This window comes from Rhipicephalus sanguineus, unplaced genomic scaffold (assembly GCF_013339695.2).
Source record: "Rhipicephalus sanguineus isolate Rsan-2018 unplaced genomic scaffold, BIME_Rsan_1.4 Seq691, whole genome shotgun sequence".
In the NCBI taxonomy this organism is placed as follows: domain Eukaryota; kingdom Metazoa; phylum Arthropoda; class Arachnida; order Ixodida; family Ixodidae; genus Rhipicephalus; species Rhipicephalus sanguineus.
In genome coordinates, this window is record NW_023615777.1 from 339,096 (window position 1) to 359,242 (window position 20,147).

Below are 20,147 nucleotides of genomic sequence, written 5' to 3' on the forward strand. Positions count from 1 at the left end.
AATTTTCAAGCCTGACTGCAAATTGGGGCCACGTCTCATCTCGGCGCTTCTTCGATTGAGTAAAGAGGCAGCGATACTCAGCGGAAGACAGTCGGAGACCTTTCAGTATGGTTTCTTTAAGGATATGATAATCCTTCCGTTCATCTGCACTGAGTCGAACGAGCAAGCCCTTTGCTCTCTCATTTAGTCGGGGCAACATGAGCCCCGCTCTCCACTCACGTGGCGCATCATAGCAATCAAATGTGGCCTCAACGTCGTCGAACCACGATGGCACGAGTGATTCCTGAGTAGGCATGGGCACCAACACGTCCTTCAAAAGGCTCGTTTACCTCAACCTTCTGTCCTCACTCCGAGCTGCCTCTGCGTTCTCAGCATTTGCGGCGGCACTGGCACTGTTGTTTCTAAGCCGTTCCATTGCTGATTCCATTTCTGTAATGCGGAGCTGCATTTTGTAACATCGCCATCTGGTCCGAGCCTGATCCTCCCGAAGGCTCTCCCGTGACCCTAGTCATCTCGGCGTTCGAGACCACATCCGTCTGCACTCTGGTCGGGTTCCATTTCGCTAATCCCGCCACTACGCAAGTTATACCCACTGGTCATAACAAGCTGCGAGCCAACAGAGGAACGATACACCCACCTGCGCACCTCGCGCTTCCAGCAGTAGTGGCTGCGGCCTCTTGAGTTCACGCCCGAGATGAGTCTGTCGCCATGGAGTCAGCCCGTGTCTGCTCTTATACCAGGATGGATGCTTACACCAGTCTTCTCAGCAGGACATCCTGTCGACTTCGCCAGTGAAGTTCGTGTGCCCCTTTCTCCGGTGTGAACTGAGAAGGCCGGCTCTCGTATGTCGATAATGAGAGTAGATTTAGACTGGGTAAAATGCAGTTCGTTTATTCCGATGCGCACTCGGCGCGTTCCGAAATCCGTCTCTCCAGACCCTCCCATCGCGCCTGTTAAAAACACTGCTACACGGGGTCTTCACGAGTTCATGCACGGCGCTCTCGAGCGAAGGTCACGTTCACACGGTTCGAGCACGGTGCTCAGATGCCTCCAGCTATTGAGATCTGCAACACCGTAGTCGTCGGGTCATTTAGCTCGGCAGAGTCGCAGTCCGTGGCGAGCACTTCAAGTCGTAAATCGGAGCCCCGAGCTCGTTGAGCAGACGCTCGCTGCCGTCGCTGTCCGAGTCCCCCGCAATGGCTTGCGCCGACCGCACGGTTGTACGAGGCGCTGTATGATGGAGATGTTCCGGCCAACACCACCACGCATTTCTAAAGGCGCGCTTCCAGGAAAACACCACCGAAGCCAGCTGATGTACGTGCCGACCCCCGGCATTCGCCCGCATCTCGGTTTTGCTTATACGAATCGCAGGCGCCGCATTGCTCCGCCCGACAACGATGATGATAGTTTTCTGGTAGGCTGCACAAATAACGGCCACCTAAACAACTTCGCTGTTAAAAAGATCACACGAACAAGGTAGGATATCGGGGAGTTATGGAACAGTGGCGAATGCGAGTGATGGCATCTGTATGCACCACCGCAATAGAGTACAAGATTGGTTGGTATTCATTGTAATAGCAGCGCAACAGGACTTGAAAACAAGACTGAAAAGTGCATAGGACACTACTTCTCTCCTGTGCAGTTCTCTGACTTGTGTCAGCGTACTTGCTGCGTCGCTTTTAAATGTACACGTGATGTACGTTGGGCCAAACGCGATAGCTGTTCGTCTTAGGTAACTTCATAATTATACACTCTGAAAATCAAGACGTGCTTGGGGAGTCTTTTTGTCGCACAACAAAAACCATCATCTGTCATGCGTGCCTCTCCTTACGCTATATGGCCCCATGTCCAGTACTCCCACGTCACGAACGGCGTGCGTGGTATCAGCGTGGCAGGGCATCGTTGATGTGGAAGTACCGAGGGCGCAGTTTTGGAGAAAGGAAACGCAAGGAAGCCAGATGACGATTATTGTTGTGTCGCAGAAAGACGCGCCAAATGCGCTTTCTTTCTTTAAAGTAGTATACCTGAATATATCACATACACTCAAGGGCGTACCCTGGGTGTCTTTCTGCCGCACTACAATAATTGTCATCTGGCTTCCTTGCGTTCCTTGCATTTGGGTCGCTTACCTGCAGAGTTGGGATTATTTCTGCTTGAAGCAAACCTTTCTTTGTCACGTGGACTGGCGGACAGCTTTACAGACTCCTGAAAATGAACTAGTATATAGGTATGAGTCGATGTCTTACCTGCACAGTGAGGGCGATCTCTTAACCCACTGTGTTAGTAGCATAGAAGGTAAAGTGCCGCCCAGCTAAGCTCGAGGATGTGGGTTTGATTCCCGGCCACGGCAGCCGCATTTCGATGGGGGCGAAATGCTAGAGACCCGTGTACTTAGATTTAAGTTCCCGTTAAACAGGGCCGTAGGGAGGGGGGGGGGTGAGGGGGTTCTGACGCCCTCCGAAATTTTTTGATGCTTTAACTTTTCGGGTGACACTAAAATACTTGCACGCCCTCACGGCGACCACCAGTTGCCAAACTTAGCCGTTCTACACACAAACACCCACCGAAAAAATTCCTGGGTACGGCCCTGCCGTTAAATAATTCTAGATGGTCAAAATTAACACGGATCGCTCTACTACGCCGTGCCTCATAAACACACCGTGGTTCTGGCACGTAAAACCACAGAAATTATAATAATTTATTCACGCGTTTGGCTTTTCTATACCTCTCTGCACAATAACACACGAACGAAAGTCAGATCATTTAGCGTATATTTATTTCGCCTCAAATTATTGCGTTGGCACTACTGAAGCATGGCGAACGTACCCGTTTTGGCGAGGTCCCGCTTACGGGCTCAAGGCCGACCAAGACAGGCGCTTCCTTCCGATGCCGCTGCATGCGAAAAAAGACGACAGGAAGAGACGTCACTTGACGAGCGAACAATGGCGGCCCCGTTTCTCTCGTGGAATGCGCTGTCGTCTGCTCGTCCTTGTCGTCTGCACGTGTACGGAGCTCGGCTGCAAACATTGCATCCGGTTAACGGGTCCCAAATGTGCCAGGTTCTTGCAGCGTTTTTATCGTTTCAGCACTTCTCTGTCGAGCGCGACGTGATCGTTTGTTTACTGGTGCCCGAGGCGTACGTTTTCCACCGACAGTGCACAAGAAGCACTGAACCTGCACTGCGAATACACGAAAAGACGACGTTGCCACGTTGAAACACCCCATGCTCCAACTGCTTTGGAGGAGAGTGTAACGCTCGTTATCAGCGGCAGACAACGTTGCTAAGGGCGAGGTTAGATAGCGCCCAACGCGCGCCGCTATCTTTCCCACCCTTGGCGAAACAAACCGGCGCAAGCCTGCCGTGTGGGGAAGCCAGGAAATATGGATTTGTGCCTTCAGAGGAGGTCGTAAAAAATGTTCCTCAGCCACCACAAAAAGTGAGCAGAGACTTTTCCTTTTTCGTAGGCGCTCATTCAATGCACGCGTACGGCTGTTCGTTTTCTACGTCAATTAACAACACCCTGTCGCTTCAAGCAAGTGTTTCATCAGCATTTGAAGGTCTTGGCAGGACGTTTTCACGCGGCCTTTCGCATGCAGTATTCGAATAAGCGCTGACTAAGCGTCGCGAAAACCGAAGACAGCTTCTCGTTTTTGTTACATTAACTCGACGCGCTGCAAAACTGCGCTAACATCAAGCGCAGAAATAACCTCCCTACGATGATATAAGTCTGCCATTCGAAACAAACTGCCAAGGGCGCAAATCTCACCGGGGCCCTCCACAAACGCCCAAATAAGCTTTAAACCTGAAAGCAGTTGATATTATAAACTCAGTGGAGTCAATTTCAGAAGCTATCCGACGGCGATAACTTTTCTAGGACGAAGTTTCACTGCAATAACAAATTGAGTGACTATTTGGAAAATTTATTTACGTGCAGGCAACAGGTCGCGGGCCGATATCTGCATTGTGGATTCAGCGTTGTACACTCCGCATATACGAAACACGATTCCCTTGCCCACATTAATAACGCGGCGATTCTATAGCTTAAAAATTGACCGATCTGAAACGTACGGTATACCGTAATCATCGGCTAAAGTCCGCTAGGTTGACTGTACTTGTCATAGGTAGGAAAAAAAAAACGCCAGGCCTGCGCTGAAACCGCAGCACAGTCACCGCGAAAGCTGGAAGAGTGGCGTTTCTAGAGCCCGCTATACGCTCTTTTGGGGCTACTAATGCAAGTACACTAGCAATGGTACCCACTACGCCATAAATCACAATTTTTGTGAAGTTGGGAAGCACCTACTAAGCCATTATTCGTCATTCTGTGGAGAAGCGAGGCACCAGCTACACGTCTGTAAGGCATTATGTGCACTTTGTTGACGCGACGACTGATGACGATGAAGAAATATGGTTCAGCCCTTTGTAATGGGTTGGAAGCTTTAAGCGGCCCACAAGGTATGTAATTTGCATTGGGTGACGCCCGGTCGCTATTTACCTCTGCCGTCATGCTGTATAACATACGTTGACGTGGGAAAGAGACGGGGGGGGGGCGAAGAACTTTACTGAGACCCCGAGAAAATGGATCATGCGCTTATGGGCTTCCTTGGCAACCAATACAAGTGCACTTGTGAGGAACCCACTACGCTATAAATCATTGTAATTTTTTAGAAGTAGGGAAGCAGGCACTATGCCATTTTTCGTCATTCTACGGAGTGCCGTGGTACCTGCTAAGCGCATGTAAGGCATTATACGCACTTTGTTAATGCTGTGCCTGATGACGATGAAGAATTATGGCGGAGCCCTTTGTAATGGGTTGGAAGCATTGAACAACCTACTCGTTGCGCAATTCGCATTGTGTGACGCCTGGTTACAGAATTCGCGTTGTGCGATGCTTGGTGCTTATTTTACTTTTCTACCACGCTACATTGCACTTGTTAATGTGGTTCCTTCCCGACATGAAGCCTGTATAGGACCTTTTTGCAAAGCAGTTTCAAGCACCGGCATGGCTCAGAGGTTGAATACTGGGCTCCCACCCAAAGGGCCCAGGTTCGAACCTCGTTCCATCCTGGAATTTTTTTTCTTATTTCGTTTTTTTTTTCTTATTTCGAGCGATAGTGGTTACGGACACCGGCGGCGGCGGACAACTACGGCGCCAAAAACCGCCGCTGAAATGATCTCATAACAACTTTCGCTGTAAAAAATATGGACACAAAATTCTCGGGCTTTTGTTTTTCCTTAATTAACAGTAAGTGCACCAGACCACTTTCCCAATCTGGTCATACAGTTGAGGTGCAAAGGGAGCAGCTAACCAGAAATGGCTTCGATATCATCATTTAGCGTCCATCGCAGTCCTCCATAGCCTGCTCGATCGACTTTCGTGCACGGAGCAGCCTTTGACAATTCGTTCAACTTACATTTGAGGGCACTAAAAGCGCCGTGCGTTAGGCGGCAGTCACGTGGTATCTTTTTTTTTTAAGTCGCGCGCTTTAAAGAAAGGCCGGACAAAAATTAAGCAGGGGAGTTATCTTATCATAGATTGAAACATTCGATGTTTCTGAACAAGCGCTACCACTTTTGTATTGAAGATATTTCTCTAGAGTGAGTTACTATTCAAAAAGTTCATTAAGCAATGTTTAATAATTGCCGACCTTTGCGGAGTGGAAAAAATATTTACGTGCTCTGTATGGCTCAGAACAATACTGCGCCAATTTGAGACGCGTAGCTCCTATGCTTAATTTTGTAATGCTGCGTGCTTTTCATCTAAAACACCCCGTAGAAGTGCTTCAACGATAACCCCCCGTTGCGAACAGAGAAACGTTCGGGTTATGCAAGGGCAAAAAAATCGGGTTACGGGTTATCGTGGTGGAAAACATCATCTACCATATTCACAATTTAACTTCGTAATTTTAGGCTCTGTAGAGCGCGCTTGCGCGATTAGATGCTTTGTTTATTATCTGTGTGTTGACTGATAAACATTCTTCAAAGGTATACTGCGCTAAAAGGAACAAGGACACAGAAAATGGGGGACAACACATGCGCAGAATGTGTTGTCCGCAGAATGGGGGACAACGCTGCGCATGTGTTGTCCCCCATTTTCTGTGTCCTTGTTCCTTTTAGCGCAGTATACCTTTGAAGAATGAACATCAACCAACTAGCCCAACTTGCTGCTCTGTTGCGACTGATAAACAGGCGTGATTTTCTGAGAATAAACCTTAGTTTAATATTGGTGCTCGCCCTGTCCTTGTGTCACAGTTTGTTGCGCTTCAAGTTCAAGCATAAATTCATGTTAACTCGCCCAAATTTCAGTCCTTGTAAACAACAAAAATCGTCGCAGTCTGATCCCGCAGATTGATGTGTGCGGTACAGTCCAGCACGACGGCATTCGTATCGTGCGCGCAGCCTTTTGCAGCGTTAGCTACACTTGCCTAGCCGGAGCCGATTTTGCGCGGATCCTCATGAGCCGTGCTGCGCATGCGCGAGGATCAGTGATGTCACACAGCTGGCTCACCGGAGCCGGCATCTCACGCGCTCCCCGCCACCGCCGCTGTTTGTCTGCGCGTTCGGGAGGAGTGGCGCCGTAGCCGCGGCAGACAAACTGGCGCCGGCGCGCGACTCGCCGCCGCCGGTCTGCGCTTTCCAGAGGAGTAACGTCGTAGCCTTGGCAGACGTATTGGCGCCAGCGCGCGCGCAGCTATCCGCCTTCGCTGTGCAGTCGCCGTCTGACACTGTGCTGTAGCCGCGTGATAGCGCCTCTGACTGGCGTTTGCAGGTGGGTAACGCCATGGAGAAGGAGAGCGCAAATGCTGCTCAACGGCGCAGAAGAGCCGAGAAGCTTATCTCATCGGATCCCGAAGTAGTTGCCTGGCAATTAGCGGTTCAGCGTACGAAGAATGAACAGAAGAAGGCTAATAATCCTAGACAATCTGGAAAGCTAAGAATAATCAGCTGACCATTTGCTAACGCTATGTATATCCTGGCATAGCCCGAGCTAAGCCACTGCAATTTTTTTTAATAATGTTACTTTCATTTCTTTAACTCTTATCCTCCTAAACGACTAACTGACAACTCAGCAATATTGCTGACTAGACCAAAACAGAGATTACAATAACATGCTAAATAATACCATATGCTGTTAAAATTGGGTTTATTTGCTTGCTCGACATTACAATCGGCAATAATTTGAAACATGGGGCTAGCTGATGTTATAGAGTAGTGGAGTAGCGTAAAGCCTTAATTGCATCCTGTGGCACACACCCACGCTGGGGTATTGGCCATGAACCGGGTAGTTCTCAAGACAATTCTTAAATTGGGAGTTAGATTGTGTCTAATAAAAAGATGAAAGAAATGAAAATGAACAAAATTTTAAAATATACGTGATCAAATTCTGGCACTAAGAAAATGGTTTACTTTCTTCAGGCGAGATCTTAACTTTTATATTTCTTAGGGTTGCATCTGCGTAGGGGCGCGTTGGGTTATTCTGTAGGAAGCTTACAATGACGTTCAAGTTGTTAGCCGCCAGGTAAGTGCTAACGACTACAAACTGCGCGCGCGACAAAAAAAAACTGGGATAAGTAAGACACATTTTATGCGCTTGTGCGTGTGTCTTACTTGTCCCAGTTTTTCGCGCAGTTCTTCGTAGTCGTGGATTACCAACTCGCCCAGCGATCAGTCCTTCTAAAGTAAGTGTCGAGGAAGCCGTGTTTTTATGCACTGGATATACCGCTGTTATATGATTACAGCTAACACATCGCGAATAATTTGAGGCAATACGCCACATGGCCGAGACCGCGCGAAACAGACTGTCGAGCTCCATGTAGCAGACGACATTCACTTTCGCACGTGCGGTCCGGCGGTTGTATTCGTCGTCACCTAAGAAAAAATGCATTGCTAAGTAGTTTTTCTGCGTTTCGCTATGCCCGTTGGCGAGGCGGAAGGATGGGACAGCATCTTTTCACAAGTTTCTGTTTTTTGAGTGAACGACGTAAATGACCAAAGTAATGTGCGATAGGGGGGGGGGGGGGAGGGCTAGTTGGTACGACAATGAAACTGAAATAAAACTCCGCGGGCGACGAAACACAAGTAGAAAGAGTTGACAGGACGGGCGCAAACTTAACAACTGAATTTATTGAAAACATCAACCTTCCACTTCTGACAACACACGTGCACACAAGCACTGACTACAGTATCACACAATGTATTCAAGGCCATCTATCTACCTTAAAAATTCTAGCTCATTTTTTGTGTAGACAAACAGAGGGTTCACTAACGCACTTATCTGGACCAAGCCTCAAGATTACGGACGCTTCCAATATTTGACGTGCGCTTTTTTCTCTGGCACGCCCCAACACTTTTGTTTCCTTAAAGGGCCCCTCACCAGGTTTGACAATTTTGAGCTGACGAGCGCAATCCATGCACTAGGCGTTCACCATTACGTCTGCCAAAATTTGCAACGCTACGCGCCGCGTAAATGGGTCAAATTTCAAGCTGAACGCTGCTTGCCCTTCTTCTCGCGTCCACGCGCCCAGAGAATGAGGGGATGACGTGCATGAGAGAATGGCCCTACGTAGATGGTAGTGCTGTGACGTCGCTCCTCTACGTAGACGAGTGTGCTCTGACGTTGCCAACAGTAGCACGTGACACAGCGATAATTATTTGACACGACGCGTAGTTTTTGTAATTTGTTGCTTGAATGGGTGAATAAAACTTGAGAGCAATAATAAAACACAAAACGGAATGTGTGCGTTTTCTTTTTTTAATTTTTACTACTGCGAATCGCAGCGAGATTCGAGACTAATCTACCTCCGTTTCGCACGCGTTCGTGTTCTCGCGCTTTGCGCATCGTGCAGACGCCACCCTTTACAACGAAACTAATATTCTACTGCGTTCCAGCGCTCATTAGGCTCATTTATCCTCCCGCGTCTAACTAGATGTTCATGCGGCACACCGCTAGTCTCGCGTCCGTACAAATGTTGCAGCTTTCGTGCTCAGTAATAGGTTGAAAGCCAAGTGATCGGCGAGGGCGCATTCGGCATAACTTGCAGAGATGAAGCGCAAAGAACGCCGCCACACACCGCTCGCGTCTCGGGGGCTCGGGCTGGTTCGGGCGCGTCATGCGCTCGTGACATTCTGTGCGTATGACGTGTTCATGCGTATGCGTTATGTGATCCTTCCGCTCGCGTGCCGAAGAGGGCAGGGAAGGGATTTGGCTTGCGAAGGCTACACGGGGCGAGCGGCAAGGGTTTGCAGCTCGCCTCCTCGCATCATGGTTTCGCGCCGCTACAAATTATTGTTTTTCTCAGCTTCTAACGGACCGATTAGAAAAATTCTTGTAGCATAATGTTCTTTATTGGTCTCGCAACAACTTCCTATGTCTAACTAAAATTCGTTATGTCACCTGGTGAGGGGCCCTTTAAAGAGTGGCTTGCAATTAGCGCACGACCTACAATGTACCGCCAATTGTTGTCCACTACCTGAACTTGCAGCATACGAATGCTCCAACAGGCGCTTATTTAAACATCTTCCCGTTTGGCCCACTGTTACTATCGGCCCCTGCGTCGAAGAGGAAACGGCGTCCCCTGTTCTTCGAACAAGGCGCCGAAGGGCTGGTGTTGCGAACAAGGCGCCGAACAACTGGTGTTGCGACCGGCCTTTGCAGGCACCGGAGACTCGGGAGGAAGATGCAGAGGCAGCATGCAAAGACTGAAGGGAAACTTAACGTGGTTTATTTACATGGCGAGCATTTCCTTACATTACGACGATTTCGTCTTACATGACGAACACCTTGTGTTACATGACGAAGATCTCGTTTCTACGTGACGACGATTTCGTGCTACACGATATCGTATTGAATGAGCCCACGGGGGCTCATTTTAAAGCGCCTCTTTTCCCCAGATCCCTAGATGGGGGAATTGCTCCAAGTTGGGACGGTCCAATCACGTCACACACAGCACTAATGAGGGTGCCGCCCACACCTGCCCAGGTCAACGTCCTCTACTGGGGCGTGGCCACAGCACTCTGCACCTGTGGCACCTAGGCGTTCTTCCTTGCCACGTGAAGGCCGTAGGGTAATGGGTAACAGGCTCGGACAACCGGGCGCATCAAAGGTCCGCTGCTTCGAAATACCTCATCGCTCAATTAGCGGGATTGGCTATATCGCTGACTCTTCAAGTAGTCTCTTCAAGGGAAGATGTCACGACCAGAAACCATTATGGTCGTCTGGCATCTCCCTGCTGTGTCGGTCTGCGTGGCGCCTCATTTCCCGTCTCGGGAGAACAATTCAAGTGTCTGTACGGCCGTCAGCAGGCAAGCAGCCCTTCGGCGCCTTGTTCGAAGAACAGGGGACGCCGTTTCTTCTTCGGCGCAGGCGCCGATCGCAACACCACACAGACCCTGCCACAGCTCAACGGGACCGCGTAGACTACCTCCGTTTTGCATCCTACAAACTTGCGTTTGTGGTTCATGCCGCAGTTGCTATTTTTCCTAACCCTCGTAAGGGCGCTCATGCGGGACAACTTGCATGGCGCTGAGCAAAAAACATCCACGCCAAATTTCTTCGCCATTTTCTTAATACCATGCGAAAGATTGTGTACGTAACGCAAAACCACAAAACTTCGCCTTTCCACCCCTACTGTACTGTCAGCACAAGAAGCTGCACCTATTAATGGTCTTGAACAGTGACTCGGCTATGGCCTTTATTAGAGCCTCCGGAAAACCTGCTTCTCGGAGTCTAGCCAGCTGGAAGGAGAAGCTGTCTCAGATTGTCTGGTGGCAGGACTTAACTAAGAATGACCTTAGACAAGACTTGGCTATGCCACTCTTAACGAGATTTCAGTGGGAAGAATCATACGCGGTAAAGCAGTCTTCGTCGACCGTGGCTGGTACACCCAGCACATGTGGGCAACATCCTTGAAAAATTGTCTGTCTAAATACTGCAGACTCGAGTTCTCTGGCAGTCCAAAAGTAAAATTCAGTTTCTTGGCTGTGGATTTAGATACTTGAAGGATATGTTCTGCTACCTCTGCAAGGTTATTGTTAGAATGAATACTTAACAAGATTTAGAAAGTCGTCGACATATCTGAAGACGCGAACAATGCGTTCATCAGTAAGCGCCCGCGAAAGTGAGCAATCTAAATCAGTCAAATAATTTTCTGTCAAAACCAGCGCTACGCTAAACCCAATACGAATGCCCCGTTTTTGTTCGTAGAAATCATCCTTGAAGCTCACAGTAGTTGAGGTGAGGTACACTTGAATTTGCTCCGGGAATCCCCCCACTGAAATTCCACTCGAACTCTGAAAATCGACCACTCCTGAGTGTCCAATGCAGTTGCGAACCGACAAGAACAAATCGCCATGGGGTACAGAGTAGAAGAGCTCCTCTATGTCAACCGAGAAGCCGGAGGTCACTCCTGGCAGGTTGCCTTTCAACACTTCCACTAGTCGGTCGGAACTGGCAATCTTGTAGGCATCCATCAGTGCCAACCTTCTCAGCTGTTTTTGGATATGTAAGCTGAGGGTGGCTTGCCATGCACCCCTTTCCAGAACAATGGCTCTGAAGGGACAGCCGCACTTTGTGGCTTTTTGCACTAAATAACATTGAAAGCACAAGGTTCTTGTTCTTTGACACTTCTTTCCTAAGCCCATCAGGCTTTAGGTTATCCAGCAAAGTGCCTTGCTCTTCCCCTTCGTGAGCTTTTCGTCCGCGTTCCTAAAGTTCTTCAAAACAGTAACTGAGGCTCTGTCATCGTACAGCTTCTGGGACATGATTACAAAGCTTCCATCTTTCATCAGCCAGAAGAATTGCAAGGCCCGATTTTCTAAAATACCCTGCAACCGTAAGCAGTTTGCGGGTACCATTTTCTTTGTAGTTACTGCTTGCGGCGTCTACGCAAACCAAAAGACATCGCTCCTTCTGCGCGTTATCCGCAGTGCTGTAGACTGACGCCAGAAGCTCGTGTTTCTTCACTGGCATTTCCATGCTGTACTTTGGTCCCTTGCTCAGTACCTTTTCAACAACTGGGGGAACCGTCGGGCCGCCCAAACAAATAACTGGCACTACGCCCACCTGATTCGTGGTGTTCACTAGCAGTGTCCGTTTTTCCTTGCACCAGAGAAACTCCGTGGACGTGTCAGCCAGTCCCTGGTAGAACTTGAGCGTTCTAAAAGCTTCAGGTCCGCATCCTTTCCAGCTGAAGCACAGGAACCTCAGCCACTCTCTCAGCAGGCTCACATGTCTCCAGTGTTCGCTCCTAAGAATCTCTGCAATTCTCTCCCAATGTCCTTCGGAGCAGCCCAGTACACCGAAGAGCCCCGACACAACCGGCGGACGCACGCTTTTTCTTAGGCAGTACCCAAGAAGCCTGGCCTCACATGCCGAAGCGGCGATGAAGCTTGTGCACAACGAACATTGTCTTTCGAATGGAAGGGAACATAAAACAGAGCCCCGTGTACAAGAAATGATCTCAAGTAATGTGCGTTGTCAGAAGTGCAAGGTTGATGTTTTCAATAAATTTAGTTGTTATTCTGCGCCCGTCCTGTCAAGTTGTTCTACTTGTGTACCGTCACTCGCAGTATTATTTCAGTTTCAAGTCGTGCCAACTAGCCGCCCAGCGCACATTACTTGAGTGCGCTATTACTGACATACACTGCTGAAACCTGCAAGGAGAAGCCCTCAAAGAAGAGTTTTATAGATTATATTGAAGAATGGCACGACGTTCTGAAACAAGAGAAATGAAGGCATGAGCTCGACAGCTATGTTCATTCTGCAGACGTCCGCAGCGACGTCCAAAGTTTGCTGTAGTGGTGAAGTCTGAGAACAACGACAGCCGACGCCTTCACAATTCGCAAGACAGATTTTGTGCAGCGCAAGCAGTAAAAGCTCTTGATAATTTGACTTTTCGCACAATAACATGTGAAGAAATGAGCTGTAAACTATGCCAAAAAACAAACTTATAAACTCTATATGCTAGCAGTGGTGTGATATATGGAAATAATGCTACGTCAAATGTCTTTCTTTTCTTTATTTCGGCTGTTTATGCGAATTTTGAAAAGTACACGTGGTGCACGGCGTTTGTTATAATTTTTATCGAGGTTAGTGTATTTACGACAAAGATAATAAATTTGAATTTTTCCCTCTATTTCTCTTGCTGTGGCAAGGTGCTAGTATACGCTGAAGACAGGTGCCACCTATCCAGAAGGGTGCACGGTTGGGCTTTCTGGTAGAGCATGCTTTAAACTTCAGACGAGATCGCAATAAAAACAAAGTTAAGAGAGCGTTCTCTTCTCAGCCTCCCCTGTTCTTACTGGCTCCCTATTGAAACTGAACTCATGCTGCAAACCACTTTTCTTGCTGCATTATCTGCTACCAAACGCTCTTGATGATTCGCATTGAATTAGCAGAAAAAAATAGCTACAGTATACCGCTGCCGAATAACCGTTCATCGTACCCAGTATGTCCGGTCAACTGCTACCACAGTGAGGCCCTTTTTTAGAAGGAATTGCCGCAGATTAAAGCACACTTGTTAGTGTAGCTTCCGCCAACAAAAACATACACATTTGCTACCTAAAACGCCTTGCTGTCGATTCCACGTTCGGACAACACCACATAGGTTAGTGGCTTGGGCCCCTGGAGGGCCCGATCTGCGGTCGGGCCGGGGAGGTGAATTTTTTTTTCTCGGGTTCGGGCCGGGCCCGGTTCCGCTTTGAGTGATCGGGCCGGGTTCGGGCGGGTAAACTTGAACGAGTACCGGGCCCGGCCCGGGCCAGGGCCAAGAATCCCGGCCCGTGCAGTGCTCTAAGGTGTAGTGCAGCTTCTTGTGCTGACAATACAGTATACGAGTAGAAAGGCGAGGATTTGAGGTTTTGCCCTACATCCACAATCTTTCGCATGGTATTGTCACGGGGTCGTGACGTCGACGAAAGGTAGTCAGCGGGTTCGAGATGAAACTCTTTATTTGGCCGAACTTGTGGCCGGGAAACGGATAGTCACACAACAGCAATACACACCGTACACTGATAGCGGCGAACAGAGCGTCGGCCGTCGATAAACTGCTCAGCGCTAAGGCACGTCGACATTTATACATGCGACATCGAACATTCCAGCTGGTGGCCGTGTTACCCCCGTATTCACAAACGCTCCTCGACTCGACCCTTCACTCGAAACACTCCTTGAGGGCCGTTTTCCGATTCACAAATCGCCCTTCACTCGAAACGCACCTCGACTTGAGGAAATCTCGAGTGTTTCACTTGAGATTGTCAAGGTAGCGCGGGAGCTACCTTGAATCGTTCCTTGAGTGAAGTTTCGGCGTCAGCGCGTGGCCTCCGAGATGGCGGGCCGCGCGCTCGCCATTTCGGAGGCCACGGTCAGCGTGGCATCCATGCGGTGCGTCGCTCACTTGTTCTTCATTTCCCGATGGATCAAGCTGCCGCTGCCTTTTTTCTTTCGTCAGTGCAGGTGCGCATTTACTATGGCGCTGTCTTCGAGTGGTTCGGCAACGGCTCCGAGAGAAGCGGGCATGATGTCAAGAGGACCGCGCTGTTTCATTCCGTGCATGAGCCAATGGATTACCTGCTTTCGGATAGTCATCGTGCGAGTGTTCAAAGTCTTACTATGGTCGCCAGTGCTTTCATCTGTACGTCTATGAACACCTTACGCCGCATCAGTTCAAGCCCTGTGCGAAAGACTTTACGCGATAGCGGAAGGAAAGTGTAATAGCGAACTTTTCTCCAATTATTGGGTGAATTATGCATGCGAGCTTCATGGATGCGTACCTGACTATTCACGCGCCGGCGTTCACCGCACACTAGAGTGGCTTTCGCTCAGGTAAATCTTCACTGCCCTAACCGAAATACGACGAAGCATACCTCTGCAAGAAGATCTTCTGTATCAACGTGAAGGTGCGTTCTTCTATTTTGTTTTTCACATTTTTCCCGTGTTTGATAAGATCCATATTTGGGACGGTTTATGGAAAACAAAAGACAATGCAATGGGGCACAACCAGCGTGCAGTTGCTGGTATTGAAAGTTTTAATGACTACGTAATTCGTAGTATTTATGTAACCCACAATATGTACAGACGTCCAAGATCCAGCCATATGACATTAACCAGCTGGTGGTGCAGTATGAAACCCGCATGAATGCAAAAATGCGTGAAATGTATCAAAACACAAAAGATACAGCAGAGAAACACTATTATATGAATGTTTTATTTTCAAGCTTAGTAATAACACTGCTTCTAATTAAGCAATGACGGCAAATTGTAAGAAAAGAATAGCACACGCAGTGTAATTGTAGACGTTTGAGCCATTATATAATGAAGCTAATGGGCGCTGGATAGCCATACGAGTGCCTGGCCCAAACATATGTATAAATATAGTGAGAGCTCATTAGGTCAACAAAAGACATGCCTGTTCTTGAAGGCGAGAGATATTGATGAATGTGTGTAGAACGAGAAGTAAAGAAAAATGCAGCTTTATTGTGCCACTATGTAGTTCATTATTTATTACCCCTTTCTTTTGTGCAGGAACCTGGCTGCTGACACAAGAATATACACCAACCTTCTTTCCAAAGTGCAGCATTTGCAGCGTTTGCATGACTGTACACAAAGGAAGAAAAGCTGCAGTTAATAGTTCAACTGCATGGATTAGTCACACTAGTGTGGCTACCACCTGTATCTTCTTTATGATGTCCTACAAGCTCGAACTTCAAGGCAGTATGTAGGCTGCATATGCTTCATTGACGGACACCTTGCAGCTTTACACACTTGTATTTTGTCACCTACGTTATTCTTCATCAAGCACATATATTAAAGATTCATTTACCCTTTGCAATTAGTTTGGAGTTATCTTTGTGCTTTCGTGTTCGGACAGGACGCAAAAACCTCATCTGCTCTGATTCTACAGAAAAAAGCAGTTCTGCAACAATCAAACATGTTCTATAGAATGCAGCACTGTTCCTCTTCCTTGGAAGGGAGGTGGCGCGGTTCCAACAGGTAGGCAAGATAATTTTTACAGTGATAGTGTATATTTACAAATATTTACAGGGTTCTTGTGACCAGAAGTAGCCGCGATGACTGCAAGGCCCTCGAGCATCTTTCACCATTTCGCTGCTGCCGTCTTCGTTGAATCAGCAGAGTAAACTACTCTGCTTCTTTGCAACACATCCGCCCAGGTTGAGTGCGTCCACACGGTCGTCGTTAAGGCAGAACAGCAGTAAAAGGCAGAAACGGCTTCAGTCTCGTGATGTGCAGAATAACCAAAAGATGCTCTGGAATGCCAAAGCGTCCCTATACAGCACAGACGCCGATGCCCTCCTCAGCAGGTATTCCCGGGGGTCACAAACTGCAAATGAATGCCAAAACATCAGTACACAGGGCAGTCGTGCACTAATTACAGGCTGCCTGCGCTTCCAAAATAAAAAGACAGGACAAACATTTTAAAATATGGCCGTTGCGTCCATTAGAATTAGTCACATCAGGTACATCGACAAATGCACGGCGAATAGAAAAACGTTGATGGAAGTAATGAACTGCTAACTTATGCATCGTGCGAATATTAAAACTTTGCATAAAGTATACCTGATGTCAAGAAACGCTGTTAAGAAGAAACCAAACACACATCAGTCCAAGTTAACCGACAACATACGCTGCCAATTAAAAAAAAAACGACTTTAAAACACTGCTTCCGTCGATAGTGGAAAAAACACAAGCGAATGCTTTCCTCAACCTGCGTTACAGTCTAATTTGAACGCTCTACCACATGCATAGCATAAGTACTCCTTAACGCGACACTGGGATAACTATGAGTAGCAGCTGCGAGCAGTCTCTACCGCATGTCTAAAATAAACGAAGCGGAACCACTACCAGTGTCGCGTTAAATGTCTCAGGACATTGCACAATTGCACAGGCTCCTGTAATTATGAACTATGCCAGCACTCCGCATCGAGAGCAAATTTACCTACAATAAGTAATTCTTGCACACAGTGCGGTGGCGAATTCACCAAGCACATCAGTATAATAGATCGTATGTAAAAATGACTCACCCGCATTATCCGTTCTGCAGCTGCATCAATGAACAGAAGGCTCTCAGCAGGAGGAAGCTAAACAAAACGACAAATCGTCCGTGCGATGGGCCCTGCTTTTCGCTATCACTCAACGTTCCTCGCGTTATCACCGCGGTCCCTGCACTTCCCGGTCACGAAAGGCGCGCGCGTTATCCACCCTTTGAGTAAACAAAAATGTTGGGGCGTGCCATAGAAAAAAGGGCACGTGAAATATTGGAAGCGTCTGTGATCTTGAGGCTTGGTCCAAATAAATGCGTTAATGAACCCTCTGTTTGTCTACACAAAAAAGAGCTAGAATTTTCAGGGTATACATAAATGGCCTTGAATATAGTGTGTGATACTGTCGTGAGTGCTTGTGCCCATGTGTGTTGTCAGAAGTGGAAGGTTGATGTTTTCAATAAATTCAGTTGTTAGTCTGCACCCGTCCTGTCAACTTCTCCTACATGTGTTCTGTCACCCGCGCAGTTTTATTTCAGTAACTGTAACCTCCGCATCGACATTATTGTCTGTTAGTTGTCACTAATATTGTGTCTAACAAAGAAAAAATCACAGCATATCCACGGAGTGAATGATGATGAGTGGGCGAAGCTGCGGAGGTTCATCGGTAAACCGTGAATCTTCGTGAATTCTGCCCAGTACATCATCACCGACGTGACATCGGGCGCGTTTATACTAAAGGTTCGATGAGTTATGACGACTTGCAGCTCACTTTAATTTTACATTTACGCTGTGAATTTTCATTGTTTAGAAAACCATTGCTTTAGAAAACATCTGGCGTCTTTCGTTAAGCAGCTGGCGTCTTTTCGTTTTGCTTTAGAAACATCTGGCGTTCTTTCGTTTTGCTTTTAGAAAACATCTGGCGTCTTTCGTTGGTTTATTTCATCAATCAACGGCGTTTTGAACAAAATTTTTATTGTTTAACCACGCACAGGAAAAATCTCACCAGGCACTACCTTGGAGGTAAACAATGGCTGCTAATGGGAATGAGAGACAGAAGAAGTCGGCTTTTAACTAACACTTACACTTCTACTTCTACTAACGTTTCCTGCTGGAACATGCCAATGGCTGCTAATGGGGAATGAGAGACAGAAGAATTCGGCTTTTAGTTAACGCGCACGCTGCGAATTTTTTATTGTTCAACAACGCACAGGAAAAATCTCCCACCGGCACCACCTTGGAGGTCAAGATCTGGTACTAGCGTTACGACTGGTTACGCACTACGACTACGACAACTACGAGGTACGAACGGGTGCCGCCTTAAGGAGCTTCGCCCCTAAAACGTGCCCTTAAAAGCCATCTTTTCTTCATTCATAGCAAGCGTCTCGTTCTGGCAAACTTTATGCCTTCAGGTAGTATGCGAGGGATTATTAGATGCGAAGCATCTTATGGCGGTGTTCAAACCGGTGGTGGTGGTGTGCGGCGTGACCACCCTTACTGCGCATGCGCGAGCCCTCTCCACACAGCTCCTCTCCCACTCCCCCTCTCTCACTTCCCCCCTCTTCTCTCCTCCCCTCTCCACTTCTCCCCTTTCCCTAACCCACTTTCCCCCTCTCCCCTAAACCACTTTCCCCTCTCCTCTTCCCCTCTCCCATCCCCTCTCCGCTTCTCACCCCTTCCCCTAACCCACTTTCGCCCTCTCCCATTCCCCTCCCCTCTCCCCTTCCCCTCTCCACTTCTCCTCTGAAACGCGGGCTCGACATGCCGAAACGCTGCTTCGCATCGCCTCATGGTCCCCTTTAGCGGAGATGGTGTGATTTCTTGGTCAGCTGCCAGCACGTAAAAATATCACGTGCTACGTGAAGCCAACAGGCAGAAAAAGAGTGTTCCACATTCGCCTCCATGGCTGCGATCGGCGCTGACTAACACACCTAAGTTTAAATGCACATATATACACTCTTCCTGTCTACGTGCTACGTGCCCGGCCCATATCCATTTCTTCTTCTTGATTTCAACTATGATATCCTTAACCCCCTTTGTTCCCTGACCCTCTCTGCTCTCTTCCTGTCTCTTAACGTTACACCTATCATTTTCCTTTCCATCGCTCGCTGCGTCGTCTTAAATTTAAAATGAACCCTCTTTGTAAGTCTCCAGGTTTCTGCTCCGTAGGTAAGTACCGGTAAGATGCAGCTGTTATATACCTTCCTCTTGAGGCATAGTGGTAGACTACCATTCATGATTTGATAATGCTTGCCGAATGAGCCCCATTCCATTCTTATTATTCTAGTTATTTCACTCTCTTGGTTCGGCTCCGCGGTTACTACCTGTCCTAAGTAGACGTACTCTTTTACAACTTCCAATGTCTCGCCACCTATCGCAAAGCGCTGTTCTCTGCCAAGATTGTTCCACATTACTTTAGTTTTATGCATAATAATTTTCAGACCTACTCTTCTACTTTCCGTATCCAGTTCAGTAATCATGACCTGTAATTCGTCTCCCGCGTTACTCATCAATGCAATGTCATCAGCGAATCGCAGGTTACTGAGATACTCTCCATTCTTCCCAATTCTCAATCTTCACGATCAATCTCCATTCTTCCCAATCTTGACGACACTATACAAGCTCTGTATTTTATTATAATTTCCACGTATAGTCATTTCATATCGTGACATATCGAGTGCAGAAAGAGCTTAACACACAATGGAGCATCACATGATTCATTTATCATCACATTTTTACTGGGTACGTTATGTGCGCCGGGGATACCCATCTGTGGTGCTCTGTAACACAACAGATGGGTGTCTCTGGCGTGTTTTACAGCTACGCGAAGAGAGACAATGAGAACGTTACGCGCATGTTTCATGTTTCCGCGAAGGAAAAAAAAAACCTACCTAACTCAGAAAGTTAATACTCATAGGAAATGTGGCGAATTTAGTGTCAAAATGCAGGCAAATATTGAAGTGTGCACTTTAACCACGGGTTAAATAAAACAGCTAACTCCTCATTTTCAGCCAGCTTAGAAGCGTTACACGAAGCGCTTCAGAACACTTACTCTTCCATTGGGTCACCTGTAACAAAAACGGCAGCTGTGTGATATTTAGAGTAAATGAAGGCATGAGCGATGTGTACATAGCAAGTTTGAAACGTGTGCGTTAAT

General features: G+C 47.7%; 1 protein-coding gene across 1 annotated transcript in view; it reads left to right on the forward strand.

Moving 5' to 3' along the window:
* The first annotated feature begins 2,928 nt into the window (after positions 1 to 2,928).
* LOC119378106 (leucine-rich repeats and immunoglobulin-like domains protein 3) overlaps positions 2,929 to 20,147 on the forward strand; it is a 38,515-nt gene continuing 21,296 nt past the window's right edge. Inside the window, exon 1 of the mRNA XM_037647353.2 lies at positions 2,929 to 3,437. Coding sequence (XP_037503281.1) covers positions 3,415 to 3,437 — 23 coding nt within the window. The 5' untranslated portion in view covers positions 2,929 to 3,414. The remainder of the gene's footprint in view (positions 3,438 to 20,147) is intronic.